The sequence below is a fragment of the Notolabrus celidotus genome, chromosome 6 (genome assembly GCF_009762535.1).
Source record: "Notolabrus celidotus isolate fNotCel1 chromosome 6, fNotCel1.pri, whole genome shotgun sequence".
Lineage (NCBI taxonomy): Eukaryota > Metazoa > Chordata > Actinopteri > Labriformes > Labridae > Notolabrus > Notolabrus celidotus.
Window position 1 is genome coordinate 26,770,967 of NC_048277.1, and position 23,087 is coordinate 26,794,053.

A 23,087-nucleotide genomic window follows, 5' to 3' on the forward strand; every position below is an offset into this window, starting at 1 on the left:
ATGATACAATAAAACTTATAAAACAATTCATTGAGTTACATAATGTCAGAAGAATCACTTTGCAGCAACATAGACCCTTTAATCTGAGTTTCTTTGTGGTGGAATCTAACCAAATTAATTCAGTTTAGTTGAAGTATTCTATAGTTTCCACCACTTCATGCTACTTCTTTAATTCCCTACAATTTGCAGAAAAATATGGTGTATTTTTACTCATTTTCTAAAACCAATTTAATTTCAAGAATCAACAATGATGAAAACCTGCTTCCCCCCTACAAAGAGTAGTTATTATTTTTTATTTTACATTAATCCTTTAAGGGCCAAAATTGGTACAAAATGAATTAGGACAAACACATTATTTTTAAAAGTGCTTATACAAAGGGAACAATACCATAAATGAGGAATAATGTCACAAAACACATCAAGAAAAACCAAAATACAACACAGACATAAATATTACTAAAGGTAGAGCAGGGGTGGAGCCAGGCTCTTGCGAAAGGGGTGGTCAAATTGGGGCACATACTTTTGTAGGGGTGCCATGAGGACGCAGTGTGCAAACACAAATGAGAAGCTTTTATTTACTCTGTCTATCTTGTCGACTCAGACCTACTTTCACCACTAAGGTGCAAGTAAACTTTGCAAGGTAACACTTTAGAATAATGGTTATCACTGCTGCCTCTCAATGGAAAGGATGAGGGTTCAAATCCAAGCCAGTGCGTTCCTGTTTGAAGTCAAAGTGTTTTGGCTTCCTCCAACTTTAGTGTTGACCTAGATTTTATACAACTGTTTTTGGTATCAAAACTAAATACACTAAATAACAAAAGTTAGTACTGCAAGGTGGCATGGTGGGGTGGTGGGTAGTTCTTCCACCTCTCAGCAGAAGGGTTCAAGTTTCAGTCTAAGTCAGGCCTCTCTCAAATGGAGCTGGAGTGGTATAGCTTTCTCCTACAGGACATTGAATCATTCATGTTTTACATTTTCCCACTTGTGCAGGGGACTTTGATTTTGAACTACCAGACTGAAATGGAAAGACAAGAACCCCAAAGAGTAAGCACTGTGAGTGGGAATATTAGTGTGGTGGCTAGCACTCCTGGTAAACTGGACCAGGCTGCAAGTAAGCTGGTTCATTGTTCAAATCCTGGCTGGGGCCTTTGTGTGTGCAAAAGAAGAGTGATCTGGCTTTCTCCTACTGAAATGTGGTGCAAAATGTTGATCTACCAGAATGTACTACAAAGCCAGTTCACTTTAGTGTTCCAGCTTTCTCCCACTGGAGTGTGATCAACGATTTTAAACTACCAGGATAAACTACAAAACACATAAAGCCTTACAAAGCAGCACTGATATGAACTTGTTCAGTAAATACTAACCTGTTAAATTTGTGGTAAAAGAGAGTGTGGTAGAAGTTTAAAGAAACAAACATTCAAATATTCGAGGAGTATTACCTCCGAACTGTTCAGTGTCCAACAGGTTTCACTTAATTGCATATTCCCCACCTATTAGATTAATAAAGATGCACTACACGATTTTACTGTCAGTGCGCAGGGAGTGTGAAGGTTTATTGAACAAAGTTTCTTTTTGACAAACACTGGTTGAACACAGCTGAGACAACCTGTCACATAAGAAAAACAATTCCAGCTGACACATGAGGTTCATAAATAATCACTCTGTGTATTCACACAGTCTGCATTAACAGTAATGCATATTCTGCATTCAGCATCACAGTGTGTTCAATGTAATCCAAGTGTAGAAAATCAGCTTTCAAGTAAACTAACGGTCATGACAAAGAAAATAAATATTCAAACAACATTAAAGACAACAGAACCTGCACCATGATTGTTCACCTTTGAATGTTAACAAGGGCCAGATGGTAAAGAACACAGCTGGTGATATTCTGTATTTTCATAATCTTATATTTGGATTAATAACAAATGTAAAGTTATAAAAAGAAGAAAATCAACCATTATTTAATCATACAAAACAAAGCCAAAGCCATGAGAGCTCAATGAGAAATGGACCCCCACATTGTAGTGTATTCAAAGTCAAGCTTAAAAGCATTCTGCTACTGAAAACACTGATTAATGCGCCTAATTGTATTCATCCACTGCTGAAAATAGTCCCCAAAAGATGCACCTTTATTTAGTACTATAAGCTTTAAATCACATGATATGGCTGTTTTAAGAAAATATTTAACCATTACTCTTAACTTGCATTAATTGTTCAGGGCAGTGAGAGATATAGACACATAACATTGACAGACAGTATCCCAGGCATTCACTATTTTCTATAATAGATAAATCTGCTGATTGTTAAGTCAAAAGGATTTAAAAGCATCATAATTTTACAGAGCACCACTCAACCTCATCCAATTCATTGTTTGGTCTGACCAACAATCAAAAGCTCTTCTCCAAACCATCAAATATGTAGATTTTTGCTTGAAAAAATGACTTTCCTAAGTAATCGATAAAGATTTTTTTGTTTTTTTTGACATGTATTCATTTAATAAATGATACAGCCCTAAAGTTACCAACTATGAAGTTACCTACCAACTCATCCAGCAAATGCATAGCAGCCATTTTTCTTAACATTTGGACCTCTGTTTGTGGTCACCTGCCAATACCAAGTCAATTATTGACTCTATTTTAGCTCTGTTTTTGGTCTCCACCACCTTCTTAAAGGTAATGTCCACCTCTTCAGCTGCTAAGGACGCCATACTCTCAAGCTAACAGATGACTGTGCCTTTCTGCTAACTGATGCCGAGGAAGGCAATTACCCTAAATCAGGAACAAATGGCCTTTAGGTTGAGTGACAGACAGAGCAAAAAGGTATTCAAATATTAATGAATACATTATTTCTTTCTAGAATTTATTGGCAGTGTTGATAGTAAAGAATATCACCAGCTTTAGTCTTTGAAATGTTGTGATTTTGTACGAGAGGAGATAAGTATGAACAAAATGAAAAACTAGAAACTGACTGCATGATAGTTGACAAAAAACAATCTCTTGTTGATTTTTTTCTACTCCACTAAAAAGTCTCTTTTTCCTCTTTACTCGGCCTTCTTCTCCTTGATGTCAGGTCCACGCAGAGCGGCCCGCATACTGCTCCACACCTCCGTGTACAGCAGAGTGCCCAGGAACACCACCGCTGTACCCACCCAGTGCCAGGGAGTGAAAGGGTTTTGAAAGTACAGGATAGAGAAGATGAGGCTGAGGAACTTCCTCAGGGTCACCACCAGAGTGACGGTGAGTGAGGCACACTCTGTGGTCAGGATGAACACGCCACGGATACACACATACCTGAAGAGAACCGGTTAAAGTCTGTAACAAGAATGTGGACGTATAAAATAAAGACTGCATTTCAAACAAAGCTATACATGACAGACAGCCAGAGAAATCAGTAGTTAGTTGGAATAGTTGCCATTTATGTTGTTCCCTGAACATAGTGGGATAGCTAAGGGTAAGCTCAAAAACTGAACAATAAATAGGCTAATTCTATACATGATAAAAGCAGCTGTTTCTAATGTTTTCAGCTTGTGATAAGTGCAAACTGGCAGCTCACACTTTTAAAATTCAGCATAAAAACTACTGAGCTCTTTAAAGACTTTGAAATAACAACTAAAAGCCTACTTTTATTGCCTTTACTGTCATCCTTCATTTTTTCTATTCTTACATTTTCTTATTATTTCATGTCACCTGTAATGAGTGAATATATGGTTTGTTCTTTATTATATTCCTGCGCTTGATCCTGCAATAGTTTCTCATTTCATTAATGAAGTATTCTTTTGTTGCTTCAATTGAAGTTACACTACTGCTCTAATACTGCCATATTAATCAAGTTACTGTTGCTTTAATCATGATGAGCTGAGTGTTAATACTACCATATCAGTGTAGCATGTCTTCAGTTTTTTTTATCTTAGAATATTCTGGTACATGTCTTGGTATGGAATAAAATTATAAAATAAATCTACACTTAATTTGATTTTACTTTTCAGCAATTGGCATGTGTTGTAACATAAGAAGATACACCAGCTTTGCTCAAATAACATCATGAACAGTCCAACACTGGCAGAGGTTGTGATCATAGAATAGAGAAACAAGGTGAATCAAAGGCATTGCTTTGTTTTACTGCTGATGTGAGAAGAAAACTGAGAAGTATTCAGTGACAACTTTTGACACTCAACCCTTCAGATGAGAAAACAGTGTTAAAACCAGACAGGTTCTCAGCTATCTGGAGCCTGTTCCTTGCCTTCTTGGATGAGGCTGACGTGTGATGGAAGTGGAGTATTTCTTTATATATTCAGACTTGACACACAGCACTCCAGAGTACACCATTTAATTGGCAGCTTTCTATGATCTTTTTCAGTTTCTTTTTTCTCTGCTTTCTCTCCACATTATTTATGTGTGTGTGTCTGTATATGCATACATATGCATGTGTGTTTACCAACTAACATTTTCTTCACGTGTTCTCTAATAATTAATTTATCTGTTTATTTTATTTTTCATATTATCATTTTTATTTTATTTCATTTCACATGTCCGAGCCCCTGTTTGATTGTATGTTTTGTCTTGCTGTTACATTAAAAAAGTTTAAAATAAAATATTTAAAAAAAACAAAAAACAAAAAAAGACAGTAGTACTTATTATTATCCCTTTTCGACCAACGCGAACCTGGTTCTAGTCCCAGGCTGGTGCTCGCCCTGGTTCAGAGCTGGTTCAACTTGCAAACCAGCTTGGCACCAGTTTGTTTTTTCACCATCTCGAGCACGTGGAAGAGCCACGTTATGACGTCACTTCTATGTGACCGCTTTTCCCAGCAGTGGTAGCGCGAACTTTCCCTCACCATAACAATGGTGGCGGACAACATAGCATGCTTACTGGTGTTACTCCCGGCTTTTCTTAGTTATGCAGCTTGTTTCCTCGACCAACCACTGCTTAGCCTTGGAATCTATTAGCTCCGTCTTTGTTATTTTTTTACTGCAGGAAAATGGCGGAAACTCTTTTGGTTTGTCTTTTTGGTCCCTGAAACCTTGCCCCTCTTCCCTGACATTCGCAGTTTGGGGTTCGCGGTTCAACCGACCCTGAAACTGCCAAGGTGGGAAAGGGGCATGTGACTCCTTCAAGCTAAGCCCTGTGTCTACCTGCGACGTGTGTCTTCACTTGGGCCTCATTGTTAAAAAGCCAATAATTATGACAGTAAACAAACAATTAAAAAGCAGGCAGGATTTGTTTTTTGACAGGATACTGTGTGATGACGTTGACCATCAGGTAGATCCACATTATGGGCATTGAGTGTCCAACCACAGGAACAGCCACGGGAGCTGAAAACACAGAACATTTGTGAACATTGTTGAGGATGCAAAGTGAAATCTGAGGTGTCTGAAGAGCTGAAACTCACTGCTCTGACTGAAGTAGACGGCGTGGTTGTAGATGTTTGAGGAGAGCAGCAGGAAGCCCGGCAGAGGCAGGCAGTGCTACAGACGGAGAGGAGAGACACACTCAGTCTAACTTTATCTACTAGAATGACGTTTGAATTTCCCCAAAAGTTTCTTTTTAGAGCAGAGAGAAAACTCACATTATAGAAGAGGGCTTCCTTGGAGTGTTTTCCGTACTTTTTGTACAGCGTCTCTTGGAAAATGCCCATCCTTGCTGACATCAGCAGGGCAAAGGTCAACATGGCGATACCTAACCGGTCAGAAATCAACAACAATGGTGAGAAAAACTGTTTACTTGTCATCATGTTCATGGTCAGCTGTGTTGAATTTTTCTGCCATTCTCTATCTTATATCACAAAAACATGCACTGAAGGACAATGAAAGGTAAAGTTCTGCAGTATTAAGGTTGAGGAACTTTACATGAGTATTTTCAATTCATTTTACTGCACTACATATATTCAATAACTGGAGCTGAATCAAGCAACCATTTGTCACATGCATACATGATATGATGTCCAATGACAGCATGTGACATGTGATCATGATATGATGGTATGAATTTCAATAGGAGAAATTTAATCAAGTTGAAGTAAAAATCCTGAACAAAAGGGGCTTTCCAGCATCTACAGCTTTATTCATGTTACCAGTAACAGCCCAGTGCTCAGCCCCAGGGACTCTTGGGAGCAGGAGCTGGGAATTACGCTTCCTGATGTTTATTGGCAACAAGTTTTACGTTTGCTTCACTCCTCCTCAATCTCTGCAAGGCATGGCCTCCTACAGTGTAAAGTTGTGCACAAAGTTGTGCACAAAACTACACTAATTTGATACCATCTCCGATTTACCCCAATGTAACTGACTCCTGTAATAGGTGCAAACAATCCCCAGCTGACCATTCTCATGTGTTCTGGTTCTGTCCCAGGCTTGCCACATTCATTCTGGTCTGAAATATTCCAAACGCTTAGCACAGCATATAATACAACTATCACTCCTGATCCTTTGTTGGCCTTGTTTGGTGCCCCCTGGAGCCTGTTACCTCTAAAGTCATGTGGACTGTCCCTTGCCTTTGCCACCCTCTTGGCCAGGCGACTTATACTCCTCAAATGGAAACACCCTCAACCTCCGTCTCATAACAGATGGGTGAAAGAGTTGTTACTGTTCATTAGACTTGAAAAGCTCAGGTTTTCCCTCAATTGTTGTTCCTCGAACTCATTTGAAAAGACTTGGAGCCCTCTCTTAAATCATATTGAATCTTTGACTTCCCTTCCTGATGGTGATGACCAAGCCCCCCCCTTTCATTTTATTTATTTATTTTCTTTCTTCTAGGTTCTTCTTCTTCTATTTTTTTTAACTATTAATTTTTACATATGGGTCTGATTTTCTTATTTTCCTTATTTGTGTAATTGTTGTATGTATTCTGTATTGTTTACATACTATTTTTTGAATTACAAGTGGGATGGGTTTGTGGGAGGGAAAAGAGGGAAAAAATTGGGAAGAATGGAAGTCATTTGTACCACATTGTACCGTTGCTTTGCTACCTGTGAAACGGCTTCCAATAAACAAAGTAATCAAAAAAAGATGAAGTAAAATAAATAAATGAATAAAATAATAAAAAATGGTCACATCCTGTTGTGTTCTGAATGTTAATGTAAACTCACCTAACAGCCAGTGCATGAGGGCTTGAAAGCTCTGCTCTTCTGATCCCTCACCAGACATATTCTGCAGAAGGAAAATCAGGGGAGTATATGGAGAGTATTATAAGTCATGGTTAAATTTGGAAGTTTTGAGAGAAACTGATCTTTAATAAAGCATTTACTTGACTTAAAAAATGAAAACAGCTGTGCATTAATACCACATGTAGTTGTGCAGGGGACTCACCACTTGTTTGGCAGACATGATGGTGCAAATGAAGATACCAGCTGAGACTAAAGCTATAGATAGATATTTACTGGGTGTATACCTACAGAGAGAGAGAGGAGAGGAAATAAGCAGGGCTGGCTGAGATACAGTACTCATAAATCAGCAGAACAACATCAAAGTAAAACCCCACAGACTCTTAGACAGGTGGAGTCTGGCTCCCTTTTAGTGTCATTGACATGGAAGACACCTGAACTTTAATCATGTGACTGAGCTTTGGGTTCCCTCAGATGTGTGGAGACAGCTAAAAACAGCGATCAATGGTGAAACCTGCAACCTAAAATTACTAAAAATTTCAAACTTCATGCTTCATTTAATTACATATTTATATTATTAAATAAAAAGTCTGTTTCCAAAACAAATGGATTTTTATCTAATTAAATTATAGCCTTTTTCTTGAAATGTGGCAATCTAATTCTTAACGAATGACAACTTGTTTCTCTTGAAATATGCAGAGTTCATCATCAATTGTACTGTATAGCTCAATGATTTAGGAAATACAAGTGTGTTAGATAGAGTCAAGTTTAGAAGGACGGACTGTGGTAGAGGAAGCAGGTTTACCTTTTCTTCAGGATGATTATTCCCAGGATCATGTTAGCGATCAGTGATCCCTGAAACAAAAACAAAAAGCAGCTCAAACACAGATCAGAATGAAGTAGAGGTGATGGATGGAGGTTGTGTGCTAATGAAAAAATAAAACTGAAGTTGAAAACAAACAATTAACATTTCTTACTGATCTGAAGATCATGTGTAAGGGCATAGCGATGTTGAAGTTAAGGGCATAGTTGTTGATCACACTGACGGTGAAGAACATGGTCACCATGATCACATAGTTACTGAAAATTAAAGAGACGTTACAGTTTAGTTTCTGTCTGACAACTTAGGCTGCAGGAAGTCACATGAACTGTTTGTTTTTTTGTTACCTGATGGGAATCGCTGGTTTCTTCCTCCCAAAGTTAGTCTCAAAGATGAAACCTTCTAATGCGATGAACAGAAACTGAGAGAAGGTGACGATGTTGCCGCATCCTGGAAACTGTCTGAAGATCAAAAAGAACAGAGGAAACTAAAATCAGATGAGAAAGTATCAACGCTTAACAGCTCAGGGAGTAAAGATCAGGATTATTACTTTAAAATGATGCAACCAGCAAAACAATGACCACGTCTAACTTTACCACAACACATGGACACAATAGGCCTTTAATGCAGGCGTGGAGAGAGAAGAGAGATGTACTTCATGTTTTTAAAGCAGCAGCTGAGGTGACATCAACAGATATATTTTCTTTCAAGTTGTTTGAAATCATTAATCATGTAACTTAACGTGACATGGTCTGATTTTAGTTTTGTCACTTCAAGGGGGTGAGACTTCATTGTTCACCGGGAGTAAAACTATGGTTGTACAAAATGTCGAATGTGGTAGTCTTTTTTTGATTGGTTGATTAAACAAGAAAAAACAGTGTAATGTTAACTGATACTGTTCAGAAGTGCTGATCACAGATCCACAGATCTTTAGTTATGGTGCCCAAAAAGGTTTAAAGTTTGATGCCCAACATTTGTCGGAGGTTACTTCTTACGGAAAGGTTTTTTTCTTTTTACAAAGCAGTCCAGTTAGTAGATATAATGGTGCTAGAGTTTCAGCATTAGTAATGATCAAAAACAGCTGAAGCCCATTTGTATGGAGATATGATTCATTGATATAAGACTATTGCTTATACAGTTATGTACATGTTTGTAGCTCTAGTGTTGTGTCAGCTGGTTGTCATCTGTCTTATCCTTTAGTTTTGTTCATTTGCCTTTCTTTTGTTTACATTTTAACGGTTCTCCAAGCAAACATTGTTTTTGTTATTTTAAGGCTGGTGTTGTTTATGACCGATTTCTTCTCTGCTATTTATTGTCTCAGGGGCATTTCTCTCCTGATTTCATCACTACTTTATATGAACCTCTTTACCATTTGAGCCCCAGGAGAGCATCAGGAACTGTTTTGACAGAGACTAAGGAAGAGACACTTTAACAACTGAATACACTTTTAGTTTTTATTTTATTTCTATTGTCAAGTTCATAGTTATGTATGAAGGGCTTTTTCAGTCAGGGTATGGAACAGCCTGCCAGAGGGGATCAGACTTGCAGAATCAGTCCCTTGTTTTATGTCATTACTCAAGACACATTTTTACAGAAAAGCTTTTATTGTGTGATTTTATTTAATTTGAACTCTGTTTTTAAGGGTCTGTTTTATAAGCTTTCAGTTTTTATTTCATTTTATTTTGTATAGCTCCATTTTGCTTTACACTTCTTCTTGCTTTTATTGCCCACTGTGAAGAACTTTGTTACCTGTATTGAAAAGTGCTATATAAATAAAGTATTATTATGTATCTCCATTAATAAAAACGCATGCACTTGATTGTATATCTCTATTGTGTGTATTACACGTCTAAGCCACAAACTTTACCTTTGGAATGATTTAATTCCTGAGGTATCTTTTATTTTTATTGTTAAGTCCAAATGCAGGTGACATCCTGAACAACAGAGCTCTCAAACCTCTCCCCTCTGATTCTATGAAGGTGTTGTAATCATATTAAAATGAAAGCTCTATGATGGATATCATGAAGGAGAAAGTGATTTTAGAGCAAACTTGACTGTTTTAGCTACGTTTGAGACATTGTGACAGTATCCTGACACATACAAGAAAATATATATATATCACCCCGGTTCTCAAAACACTTCACTGGCTCCCCGTTCAATACAGAACATGAAATTATGTGCAATGAAATGTGCTTTATAAATAAAATTGCTATTGCTATTGAAATACTTTGTATCTGCAGTTTAATGACGTGATGTAAATTATTTAATGACTAGAAGTTAAGTATATGAGTTCATGAGCACCTAAATGATCACCTTCCACCATTAACTGTAAGCTAATGTACTACCTCAAATTAACTACACTTTATACGGAATCAGTTTTGTTAAGGAAACCAAATATGCATGCAATCTGTGTCCAATTTTATATAGAGAAGTCGACATGAGTTCATATAGAGTCTAAGTTTGGCACTGACCTTACAAGCAGCTCCAGAGACACCACATTACAACAGCATCCGATAAAAACAAGACAAATGGCAAAAGCTGTCCCCATGTTGCTCCACAGCTGAGTTAAACCCGGTTTAAAATGTGTCACTTAATTAGAAGAGTTTCTAGGCGGTGCATAGTTGCGAGTAAGCAGCGGCTGGGTTGTAGATGAGGTCTTTCTGCTTCCACACAAACTCCTGTTTTAGTTGAACACGTCTAAATATGAGATTGCGCTCTTCCTCAACGCAATGGCTCATGGGAGTTGTAGTTCTCACAATAGATCAAGAGAGAAAAAAATACATGCAGTGTCTTACACGAAAAGTATTAAGTTTGTGTATTGTCTGGTTTTTAATGTGTGCATACCAGTGGAAAAATAATGCAAACGAATGATTGAAAATGCGAGTTTATGACTCAAATGCGTAAATCCTGCGCACTCATGACGTGTTGGAACATCTCTGCGCAGATCATAAAAGTATTCAAGAATGTGAAGAGCTCTCACACTGTTTGAATCTCTGGCATTAAAAAAAACGAGGTTCCAAAGTTTCAAATAAAATAGACATTGTCCTGTCTTATGCCAACTGAACCTTAAGTTACTTTCTAATATTTTACTTGAGGAGGAGTACTCAGTGGCGGTTCTGGGGAGGGGCCATATTCTACAATAAAAAAAGCTTCGGTATCGTGCTGATGTCACATGCGGAACACAAGCTTGTAGCACTTGGTTCCAGTCCCTTAGAGTGCTAAGGGACTCATGTTGAGTGTAAACAGTCAAACAGCTGCTGTCAGTCTGCATATTGATCTAGTACACAGTAGTATATATGTCTAGTATATAGGGATGCACTGATGTGTTGCCAGTTTGTTCTCAGCCGATCCTCGCCCTTCTCAGTATCTTTTGTCAGGGTTGAATGTGTCCCTCTGACAACACCCTTGGCCCCAGCCTGGCCCCCCCAGTGAAATTGGTCTAGAACCGCCACTGGGAGTACTTTAAGACAACGGTATTTGAACCCGTTTTAACAGAGCCGGCCCTATCTGACTTGGTACCCTAGGCAAGACTTCAACTAGTGCCCCTTGTATTGTAACCAACTCCAACAACAATCACTGTCATAAAGCTTTACAGGTTTTCTTAATTTTAATTGCCTGCTAAATATCAGAACAAACAAGAACATAAATGTTCTTTTAACACTGATATTTAGCAGGACAAAAATTATACAATTTCAAAATGCATAATGTAATACTGCCTGTGCCTTTTTGCCAAGTCGTCACTGGAAATAAGAATTTGTTCTTGATGACTTACCTGGTTAAATAAAGGTTAAACCAAAAAATTTAAAATATTCAGTCATTATATAACACAATCATTTTTACAGTGCACACTTTCAACAAAGCAGCAGTAACTTATTAAGTGGTGACTGAAAGGCAGAAGCAAAATGCTTATTTAAGCCTAGCCTACATTTTCTATCTAATTAATCTACCAGCTTCCAAAGTGTGAAGAAAAAAACAAAACCAAGTAAATCATGGACACTAACAGACTTTGAAAACTGCGTTGCAAATCTTTTTTTTTTTTAACAAAACTGAATCACAAGCTTTCAAATGTATACCAGAATCACTCCACAATGTCCACAATTTAACCCCAATTTTTTTCAGATAAACAATATTATTTTTCTTGTTGGAACTATTTGTTTATTTTTTGTATTTAGTTGTTTATTTAGTTTGGAATTAATAAGTAGTATTAGTTGTTAGATTTATCTAAACTTTTCTTTTTATAACTCATTTAAGTTAGATTTTTGGGGTTATATTTTTTACTAGTCATTTGTTTAGTATATTTAGATTTTTGTATGTTTAGTATTGCTTTTGTTTGTTTTTGTTTGTTTGGTAATTAGGAACTGTGGGCACCGGAGGTTATTTAGGTAGGTAGGTGGCAGAAGGCCGGCATGCACCTGGGTGGGCCTATGGTTTCTTACCAGCGCAAGAGAGGCAGCAGGAGCTGTGATTTTCTTTGTTCCTTTTTGTTTGCTTGCTTGCCATCAGAAATAAACCATTGAAAACCGCTGAACTTTTGCATGGACATTAGACTTCTTTTGCCTGCGTACATCACATCCCCACGGTGCATCAGTGACCCTTTGATTAAGTTTAGTTAAAGTTTAAGTTTGATACTTTAATTATTCTTTGAGTTTTTTTTATGACAAATGGCCACTACATTTCTTTTTATCTCCAAATTTTCTTCCTCACTCATTTAGGGTCAAAGCGGCGCCCCTATGGATGGCCAGCCCCCCTCAGCATTTGCCTATACTGCCTATGCCACAGGCCGGCCCTGCGTTTTAATGTAGTAGTGTTTTTGTCATACAGTCTATGGGTAGAATCCGAATCGCTAGAATCCATCTGTATGAATAGACGATCTCGGTCAACGACGTGCGTGCGTGGCTCCGAAAGACGTGGCGGCGTATCAAACCGCTAGCTTCCCCTTCGCTTCTACTGTAGCATCAGTTAGCTCTAACAGCAGAAGGTTTACAGTCCCATTGAGTGTTTTGGACATTTCCAATAGCTGCTGCCAAAATGATTTCTCTCACGGATTCACAAAGTAAGACCTTTTTGCATTCCTTCGCTGTTCGTTTAGTTTAAAACGTGCCGATGTATTACCCGGTTTAGCTGAATGTATGAGGTTAGCAGTTGTAACGTAATTGGCTGAGAGCTTCCTGACGTCACTTAGCTGTTTAAAAACTACTGCTACAACTCATTCATTTAATTCTGAAACCTTCCTTTTATGTGCACTAATCATCTCCACTAGTGTCTGATATCATCTCTTCATATTCAGTAGTTTAACACATTAGTAACCACCAGAGATAAAATCAACAGTTACATGATGTCTTTACTTCAGGAGGTCCATCCAGTTAACCAAAGCAGCTCACTTTGGAGCATCAAATGTCATTTTTAATTTCTCTTTCTTTTTCTGTAAATATGAGACTAGAGATGGGATTTATGGCTCTTTGAAGGGATCCATTCCTTTCAAAGAGCCGTTCAAAAGACTGTCTCTTTGGCTCATTGTTATATTTATTTATTTTTTAGAAGTCAACCAGGGGTAACTCGTTTTTATCAAGGAAACAATCACTGGTAGTAGTTATAAGATAAGATTTGGATCAGAATAATTCAAACTTACACATCCCACCAAATATATGTATATATATGTATATGTATATATACACTCTATTGGTGGGAATTATTCTGAAATATTGATTATAATTTCATTTGGCATTGTAAACATTCCATAAGATGATGCCATATCCCCATGCTTCGACAGTGAGATCACTAATTTGAATTTTCCCTCACCTAAAAAACTTTGTGGCACTATAAAAACTACTCAGGCTACAGATAACTTCCATGCAAAACAACTTTACTGTAAATGTTCCACACAAGAACATTTTAACAATACAGAAAACAATATAAAAATAATAAATAAGAATAAATATATATGTATATAAAAAAATATATAAATACAACTAGAATAAAAATTGGGACATCATAAAAAATGTGAATGCAAACTTGTACTACCCCACCTGGTGTTTCTACACCTGAACTACTTTACAAACAGGAGCTCAGCTCCTTGATTTGAATCCACATCAAAACAATGTAAACAATAACAAAGTGTAGACAACAAGTGTGAACAAAAGACTCATGGGGCATGCAGGTGACACGTGAAGGCAGCATGGGCAATCTGCATATAAAAACGGCTCCCAAATGACTCACAACTGCGAATCAGTTCTCATCGTTCACTTAAAAGAGCCGTTCAAAAGACTGACTTGTACGTGGACGTCAAATCTCTACTATGTCTGAAGCTGCTGTTTGTTATACACACTGTAATCATGACTACATTCTCTTCATCCCTGCAGAGATTGGGATGGGGCTCACAGGGTTTGGCGTGTTCTTCCTCTTCTTTGGGATGGTGCTGTTTTTTGATAAAGCTCTGCTTGCCATTGGGAATGTGAGTCAAATCCCTTTTATCACACTGTGTTACAGATGAGCACCTCCCTCATATTTCACAACAGATGTCACACCTGTGTACATGTCTTGGTTTGCTGTGCAGATTCTGTTCGTGTCTGGCCTGTCCTTTGTCATTGGCCTGGAGCGGACGTTCAGGTTCTTCTTCCAGAGACACAAATTTAAAGCCACCAGCTTCTTTCTGGGAGGAGTTTTTGTGGTTCTGATTGGCTGGCCGATCATTGGAGTCGTTCTGGAGATTTACGGCTTCTTCCTCTTATTCAGGTAAGCTAACAAAGACAGAAAAAACTCTCTGACGTTGATGTTCTGAATTAATATGAATGTATTTCTCTCTCTCTCTCTTTAAACAGAGGATTCTTCCCAGTGGCTGTGGGCTTTATCAGACGAGTACCTGTGCTCGGGTCTTTACTCAGCTTACCAGGCATCAGTTCAGTAAGTTTACCAGAATGGTTAACAAATCACAAATGATAAGAACACAAATTAATTCACTTAAGAGGATCAGAAGCTTGCAGAGGAAGCTAATTGAAAGCTTTGTAGGAAGCTACGGTTGAGATTATTTTGTCAGCCTTAAAACAGGCTGATAGGAGGACTGTTACTGAAATATGAGAGCTGGCCGTCCGTCTGTTGGTCCACCAAGAAAGCATCTCTGTTGTCCTGAACTCATTTGGGTTTTCTTCACTTAGAGTCTGCTGTCTGTGTGAGACCTTTGTGTGTCCATGAGGACTCTCGGTATCCAGGATCAGTTATCAAAAAACGATTCCCTATGGGAAGATCTCTGCTGAATGCAGCGTACTGTTTCAGGGTTCATTCATGTAAAAACCTTTTTACATCTTCAGCTCGTGATGTCATCTGTAACTGAATGGTCTCTCTATCTCATCATGCTCTCAAACTCTGCTCCATAACTTTCATTTGGATTGAATCCTCAGATTACAGTTAGTGCACACACACAGCTCTTTCACATAAGAGTCTTATTAACTCAAGACAGCAACTGTGAAATCACAAACAAAAACTCCCCTCAACACTTTCATCAGATAATCAGTAACATTTCAGAGATCCATTAGGTTCAGTATTTTGGTTTCAAATAGAAACTCCAGCATTTCTTTCCTCAACCTTTACCGTATTAAACATCTCAAAATAAAAAACACCATCTTGAGTTGTGTATTTAGATTGTCCTAAATATTTAAAACATTAATGAAACCTATGGTCATGGTTGCTAGATCCACTTCTTGTATACTGCCACAAGTTCATGGGCTAAACTGTATGGATAGTTAATTTATAGAAGTTTTGTTATCATTATGTCATCAAGCTATTTAAATGCTACAATTAATGTCAGCAAACATGTACAGTTGGCCTCCGTCCTCCTTCACTCTACAACATGAACACTAAGGTGTTGAAGTACTGAGAAGCAGGGTTATCTAATCATAGACCTCTAAACTGGGGGTGGGAAACGATAAGATTTCATCAATGTCAATGCCATTGTCGATTCTGCTTATCAATCCAATTCCTAATCAATTCTCCTAACGATTCCTGAGGTTTTTTTTTAGGGGAAAAAAGTAGTTCTACACAGTCTTCCGCACCTAAAGGAACCATTTTATTTTTTCCAAAATTATGTCTGAACTTTGAATTTGGAGAGGAAAAACGCTTTTCCTCCGGGCGTCATCGCAGAGGTATTTTACCCACTCTCGGTGCCTCATTTTCGGCCGCGTGAGTCCGGGCGTGGCCTCTGGAGCCTGGAGGAAAATACTTTAAATTTGTTTCCTTAAGGTTGAAGGAGTTCTGTGTCACAGAGTGTGCGAAGTAATACAACGTATCGCGACCTGATGTCGTGCTGGGAAATGAATCGTTATGAAAAATCAATAACATTTGAGGTGTACAATTCCAATGGAATTGATCAATTGGAACCAGTTCTCAGTTGGATCCGGTTTTCGATTCCCACCCCTACTCAATACTATTATTTTTTTGCAACCAGAGGAGTCTCCCCATGCTGGACATTAGAAATAATGCAGGTTTAAGGGACTTCTGCATTGACTTTGGTGTTCAAGGTTACATTGTCGTACTTTTTACAACCTATGATGCTTATATCACTTCAACCAATCAGCAATGAGGATTATTTAACAACAAAGACAATACCTTTTCTAATTATGTTTTTTGTTATATTTTGTAATGAGAGACCTCCTTGTAAAATCACATACTGTGTCTTTAAATGTTTTGATCTGACATATTTACTTTAGGATATAAACACTAACTCTGGATTGATTTCTGTTTCCCTTTCAGCTGGTGGATAAAATTGGTGAGAGCAACGCAATGGTATAACATCGGGCTGTTTTCCTATCGGAGGAGAGTTTCAGTATTTATCACAGTTTCAAGCGCTGACTGTACATTTTGTCCATTACCACTCCAGAGCTGTGAATCCAAGCTTTTGTTTTTCCTGCATTTCTGTGGACATTTGACTGACATTGTGATGTTTGTTACCAAGAGATGTTTTTTAGTTGTATTTTTAGAGCTGGAAGCAGGTCTCCCATTTAGTATCATTCCAGTCTGATATTTTTAGACAGATATGTTTGGACCACTGGTTAGACTGTACAGAGAGTCAGGAGCTCCTCACAGCAGCCACTCCTCCAGATCATGTGCCTGAACATTCACAAAGATCCTCGATGAAGTGTTACTGAGATTTTGTATATAAAGAACAAGTGATGTTAGGATGAATGTTACTTTGGCAAAGAAACCTGTACTATTGTGGAAAAAGTTTAAGAGACTTGTAATGAATGTTTTACTGTAACTTTTATAAGTGCATACTTGTAATAAAGTGTGTCTTTTTATAAAAATGCTTTGAATTTTTCTCTGCAGAGACCACAGTTGTTTCTGCTGTCTACTGGGAGCACTGCTCTAGATTCGAACACTGTATGAACCGACTCTCATGACATCATAAAATCACAAATGTCCTTTTCAAGAGATTTTCTTAAATATCCAACATTTCAGGTATAAGTTTAAAGCTATGATGAGTTTCTAGATGTTAATGAAACAGACTGAAATTTAAATTGTTGCCTCTCAATGACCTAAAAATTCAAACTAGACCATCAGCATGACGACTGACTATCCATCCATTATCTTGACCGCTTATCCCGTTAGGGGTCAAGCTGGAGCCTATCCCGGCTGGCTTCGGGCGGACCTGTCCAGGTCGCCAACCTATCGCAGGGCTACACAGAGAGACAGACAACCATTCACGCACACACTCACACCTACGGGCAATTTAGAGTGATCAATCAACATGGTGAGCATGTTTTTGGACTGTGGGAGGAAGCCGGAGTACCCAGAGAGAACCCGCGCATGCACGGGGAGAACATGCAAACTCCACACAGAATGCCCGGCCGGCTGGGGATTTGAACCAGGAACCTTCTAGCTGTGAGGCAACAGTGCTACCCACTGCACCACTGTACAGCATTAACAACTGACTATTTCTTTACAATTATTTTGAATGTTGGTAACCAGTGGCAGAGTTGTAGTGATCAAGCTGTTAAAATAGCTTTTCCTTTTTTCCAATTTAATTGGCAAGTTTTCAATTAGTGATACATTTTATTGTCAAAATGCAATGTAAAAACACTACCTGCACGTGTATAGGACTAAAATCAGTAAAGCTGTAAGAGGTTCCACAGGAAACACCGAAATCAAAACAAAGCAAAAATTCCCTGCAGGAGCTTTAAAGTCACACACTACACGTTTTTATGTCATTTAACATTTAATACAGATAATGTCTTAGATTCTTGAGATGAGCTTCTTTGTCTCTTCTACGGTCCTGTTTCAGTTCTGGTAATATAATATTTCATTGTCATATAAAAACACTAATTTTGCATTTAAATCTGCCCCTAAGAACTATAGCCCATAAGAAGCTATTTTCATTCTATTCTATAAAAATCAAAATATTTTAAATAACATTTGGATGTGTCATTTGAACTCAAGGACACTGTGTAAATGCATAAAAAGGACATGTGTTTCAAAGTGTACTCGTTGGAAACATGCATCTGTCAATGGAAACCATCAACATGTCCCCGCACTAGAACTGTAGGCTATTTTTTTACCCCGCAGCCTGAGGCGACGAGCAGGCGTCTCCACCTACTCACTGACTGACACACAGCTGTCGCCACATCAACTTCATTCATAAAAAAAACTATCAAGTGACGTCATCACCTGGTGACCCTGTCTTAAAAGTTTCTGATAGACATGTTTGTAATTAATGAACAGTGACAGATTTAACAACACCTGTCAAACCGATCGACTTCAGTGTAACATGAGACGCAATTAAACTACCTGTCACCCTCATCAGTGACGTGTTTAATGAGCTGCTTTGCTCTCTTTTTCTTTTGTTATGTGAGTGACAGGAGAAAGCCCGAAACAAACACTTACACACGAGCTGCAGCTTGAAGGAGAGCACAGCATTCAATCAACGGTGAGCCATTCAATTCTTTGATATTGATCTTTTTCTTATAGTACTGGTCATTTCATGTTTTCTTTGTGGTTTTAATCTTTTGATGGGCGATGTAATAACTTCACTTTAAGTGATAGTTTGTGACAATTTAAATGTATTTCCAAAGAACAGTAACTTTAAGTCCCTTTTTTTTCTATTCCTTTTAACAAAAATAATCTGGTTAAGTGTTTAGAACTTATTAAAATGTTGTTGTAACCCTCCTGTTATATTTGTTTCTCTGGAACAGCAGTAATGTTCCTGGGTCAATTTGACCCAGGGCATATTCAATTATCCAAAAGTGTCAGAATCCCCAAAAATCCCAATACACATTTTTTTAAATCAATTTTTAACTCCATTACTAACCATTTAAATCAATATTTAATCCATTGGTGTTATTTAATTCTCAAAGATCATGGTTCAATGAGGATAACTCACTCTTTTTCATTAAAATTAATGTTAAAACTTTTACATGACATTGATTTTTTGTTCATTTTATTTTACATTTAGATTTATTATTTTTTTTATGATGTGATGTTGATAAATTAACACAACTCCACATGCTGCTCAGATTTTTATGCAGCATTTAGGTATGGAAGGCATATATTGCCTAAAATAGACTTAAAAAAGGGTCAATTTGACCCGTAACATAACAGGAGGGTTAAGACCCAGAAGTGGATTTTGAAGCTTAATGACACTCGAGTAAAACATTGTTGAAATCAAAGTATAAAATATGTCTTCACAGGAGAAGTTACAGCACTTCAAAATGTGATTTAATGTGTCTGCAGCTGAGTAGTGTTCTAACACTTGAATTATTAGTTGATAGATTTGTAGTTTTATCTCTTTTTTTAGTTTCACCCTTGTTATACCTCATACACATGCTGTTTTAACTGCTGTAAATGTTATTACAGAGTTCAACTATGTCTCACATTATAACGTTGCTGGTGGTGACTTTGGTTACACAGTGTTGGGGTTCACCACAGGTTAGTTAAAATCTATTGTCTCTCTTTTACATTCAAGCTGGCATATTCATTAAGAATTATGATTATGGCTACACCTACAAGATAAACTTCTGTTACTTGTGTCACTTTGCAGTGGAAAAACTGGACACCTCAGGCCATCTTGTACCTAAAAGGAGCACGTAAGATTTGATGAGGGAATTTAAATGAGTAGAATTCCCTGTTTGTGTTTTGGATTTTTTTGTCAAATCAGTAGAAATCAGTTTAGGATGTTGATCTTTTACAGAGGGACACCGCTCAGTGTTGGAGCGCACCACCAGAGAGGAGGGAGAGACTTTACATTTAGGTGAGTGTGGTGTGTAATTCCATGCAGTACATGGTGTACAGAGTTAGAGAGGTATAACCATTAAACTTTTGTTTTTTTTAAAGTTATATTTTTGGCCTTTTTGCCTTTATTTAATACGACAGCTGAAGAGAGAAAGGAAATATGGAGAGTAGAGAGTGGGGGAAGGACATGCAGGAAATGGTCGACTGGCCGGGAATCAAACTGGCAACCCCTGCGACAAGGACCGCAGCCTCTGTATGTGGGGCACTTAGACTGCTAGGCCACCAGCGCCCCGCCATAATACTTTTTAGAGCAGTTTCTACTGGTTAAAAATCATTTTAGCTGGCGTTCGTGATTTTGTTACAATCTAAAACATAATTTTCTGTTATTAGGACTCTAACATAATATGTATATATATGTGTATATATATATATATATATATATATATATATATTTTATGGTGTTGTTCATGTAGATTACTCACTATTACCTTTATGTTTCTTAGAGAATACAATCTCATGAGACTTGATACGTTTCAGTGGGACTATGTTGTAGCTGAGCTGTATAATATATAATATTTTATTACACCACTTTTGAATACTTGATTCTGATTGGTCAGTATATCAGAGCAACAGTGTTATTTCTCAATAGCAGACCATTTTTATGAAGATCACACCGTTGCTCTTGTCACAGACTGTGGAGGACAAACTGTAATCAAATCAATGCACAGACAGAAGTCTGGTTAATTGTTAATGAACCATGAGCTGATGCTTCACTTTGATATGAGGTAAGTTTAGTTTACATCATCTGTCTTCTGGTTGTGCAGTTTCTTGATTTTTTTTTCTTTTTGGGTGTCTCTGTTTGCTCTTTTCAGTAACTTACAACCAGGGTAGAAATGGACTGGGATCATCTTTGTCATCATATCTTCTGGCTCTTCTGCAGCGAGCCGTAGACGAAGGTAAAACTCAAAGTTATCACCATCGCCCTGCCTGACATTTTCTGTTTTTTAAAATCTCTTTTCTTCCTTAGGTGGAGAAAACCCAGATGTTAATCCAGATGAACGAGAGCTGAATGTGAACTTTTTGTGAAACTATATCAAAATTCACAGTATATTTTTTGTTTCATTTTTGTGTCGCCTTATACTTGTACCACTTGTTGCTGTTTGAATTAACTTTCAATTAAATGTGCTATATGAATTTCATCTCCGTCTCCTTGTCAATGAGCTGTAAGTGTTTTATTTTATTTAATACGTGTATTTATTTCTGCACTGAAGTGTTCACATGTTCTTCCCCTTAATGAGCTCATTAAGTGTGTAAAGGGATTTCCTCTTACACTTGTACTGCTCATTATCCATTAAGACAAACATTAAAGGGTTTGACAGCTTGAGGCAACAATTAAGTCATTCACACAACATAGTGATTAACACCATGCAGTCACTCATCATCACACTGTCTGCAGAGAGGTCACTCAGAGAGGCAGCACAGTGAGGGGGATTGGAAATGACGGCAATAACCTGCATGAAGGGGTCAAACTAAGGTCCCTTTGAGATGCAGAAGTTTTAATGCTGGATTTTAAAATGAGTTTGCTGCTTCTTGATATTTTTGAAGTGCTTAATCTTAATATATATAGTACAAGACTGTTCTGATAGCTATGAGAGAGAGATTAGCGGTAAGAGAGGTAATGTATTTGTGCTAGAAATCCTTGTACGATGTAAAAAAAGTGAACACCAAACCTGCTCTCCATTGGAAAGTTGAAGGTTTGACCCCAGCTTCCCCCGTCCACAAGTGTCCTTTGGCGCTGAGCTCCAAATTGCTCCTCATGGCAAAAGGTGTGTGAATAAGTGAATACAGATGGTCCTCTACTACAGCAGCCTCTGCCATTAGTGTATGGATGTGGGATGATTCGGTGGATGTGAAGAGTAGTGTAAAAGCACTTTGGGTGGTCAGAAATAACACTTCCCACCGAAATTCCTGAACAATTACCGTCTTCAAAACTTGAAGTTATTTTAGGATGGACCAAAATGAGGTTTTAATGAGGGCATTGAATGTTATTAAGGCATTGAACAACTTATAAAGAAAAAAATTGATCACTTTCAATATAACGACGCCTTCATCGACATCTTATAATTGTCACTTTGGGTTTAAAAAGAAAGTCAAGAGAATTCCTTTAAACTCAGCATTATCTGTGCATATACATATAATCTCCATTCTACTTAACGTCCAATGCAAGAAGATATTACACACAGGACATGAGGTTCTTTAACATCAAGCAGGGGCGATTCTAGGATTGGATGTTTAGGGGTGCTGAGCCGGGCAAGATAAATTTCTCTGTTTTGTACATTTTAATGCAATTTCATTCCCACATTTGTGAAAGAAAAGTATAATACTTTTTGGGAAAGTCTGTGACTAAACCATCAGATCTGATAAAGGTTATTTAAATGCTGAGCCACAGCAAAATGGAAACATATGGTAACCCTCATTTCTGGGGAAAGACAACTCATTTTGATACAGCAGCTCCTCAACATATACATAAACAGTATGTATGTTTCTGGAGTAAACCAGCCTCCTATAGTGAGTACTAAAAATACCAAAAATTGACATTGGAGTTATTTTTTGGAGTTTCATTTGAAATGCACAACATGTAATACGCGGTGGAGATGCCGCATTTTTGGTGTTAAAATATTACATTTCAACCAAGTACTGTATGGTTTTGAAACATTTCTAGCTTTTAAAAAGGACATACAGTACAAAAATATAAAAAATCTCTCAAATTTTAGGGGTGCTGGGATTCAATTTAGAGGTGCTTCAGCACCCCCCAAAATGGGCTAGAAACGCCTATGACATCAAGTATTATGATGTATATTGCTCTGGACAAGAGCTTCTATAAAATGAAATTGTAACATTGTATTATTTTTGTGACATAGCTAGTTGCACAGATAAAACACCGGTGCATGGTGAAAAT

The 23,087-nt window shown here is 37.7% G+C and overlaps 3 protein-coding genes across 3 annotated transcripts; 2 read left to right on the forward strand and 1 right to left on the reverse strand.

The window, feature by feature from the left end:
* Window positions 1–1,520: 1,520 nt before the first annotated feature.
* slc35b4 (solute carrier family 35 member B4) lies at window positions 1,521–10,637 on the reverse strand. The gene is made up of 10 exons (XM_034686605.1): window positions 10,387–10,637; window positions 8,263–8,376; window positions 8,073–8,175; window positions 7,901–7,950; window positions 7,301–7,382; window positions 7,081–7,141; window positions 5,566–5,675; window positions 5,389–5,464; window positions 5,236–5,311; window positions 1,521–3,290 (listed from the first exon to the last, which is right to left on the reverse strand). Exons 1-10 carry the CDS (start codon window positions 10,461–10,463, stop codon window positions 3,041–3,043), a joined length of 999 nt encoding a protein of 332 aa, XP_034542496.1. The 5' UTR covers window positions 10,464–10,637; the 3' UTR covers window positions 1,521–3,040.
* Window positions 10,638–12,756: 2,119 nt separating this feature from the next.
* Window positions 12,757–17,210, forward strand: golt1bb (golgi transport 1Bb). Its single transcript, XM_034685653.1, has 5 exons — window positions 12,757–12,968; window positions 14,275–14,366; window positions 14,469–14,647; window positions 14,734–14,815; window positions 16,658–17,210. The coding sequence occupies exons 1-5, from the start codon at window positions 12,944–12,946 to the stop codon at window positions 16,694–16,696; spliced, it is 417 nt and encodes a 138-aa protein (XP_034541544.1). The 5' UTR covers window positions 12,757–12,943; the 3' UTR covers window positions 16,697–17,210.
* A 1,325-nt stretch (window positions 17,211–18,535) lies between these two features.
* On the forward strand, window positions 18,536–21,327 carry LOC117814534 (spexin-like). Its single transcript, XM_034685926.1, has 6 exons — window positions 18,536–18,827; window positions 19,754–19,825; window positions 19,938–19,983; window positions 20,088–20,147; window positions 21,001–21,084; window positions 21,156–21,327. The coding sequence occupies exons 2-6, from the start codon at window positions 19,763–19,765 to the stop codon at window positions 21,212–21,214; spliced, it is 312 nt and encodes a 103-aa protein (XP_034541817.1). The 5' UTR covers window positions 18,536–18,827; window positions 19,754–19,762; the 3' UTR covers window positions 21,215–21,327.
* The last annotated feature ends 1,760 nt before the right edge of the window (window positions 21,328–23,087 follow it).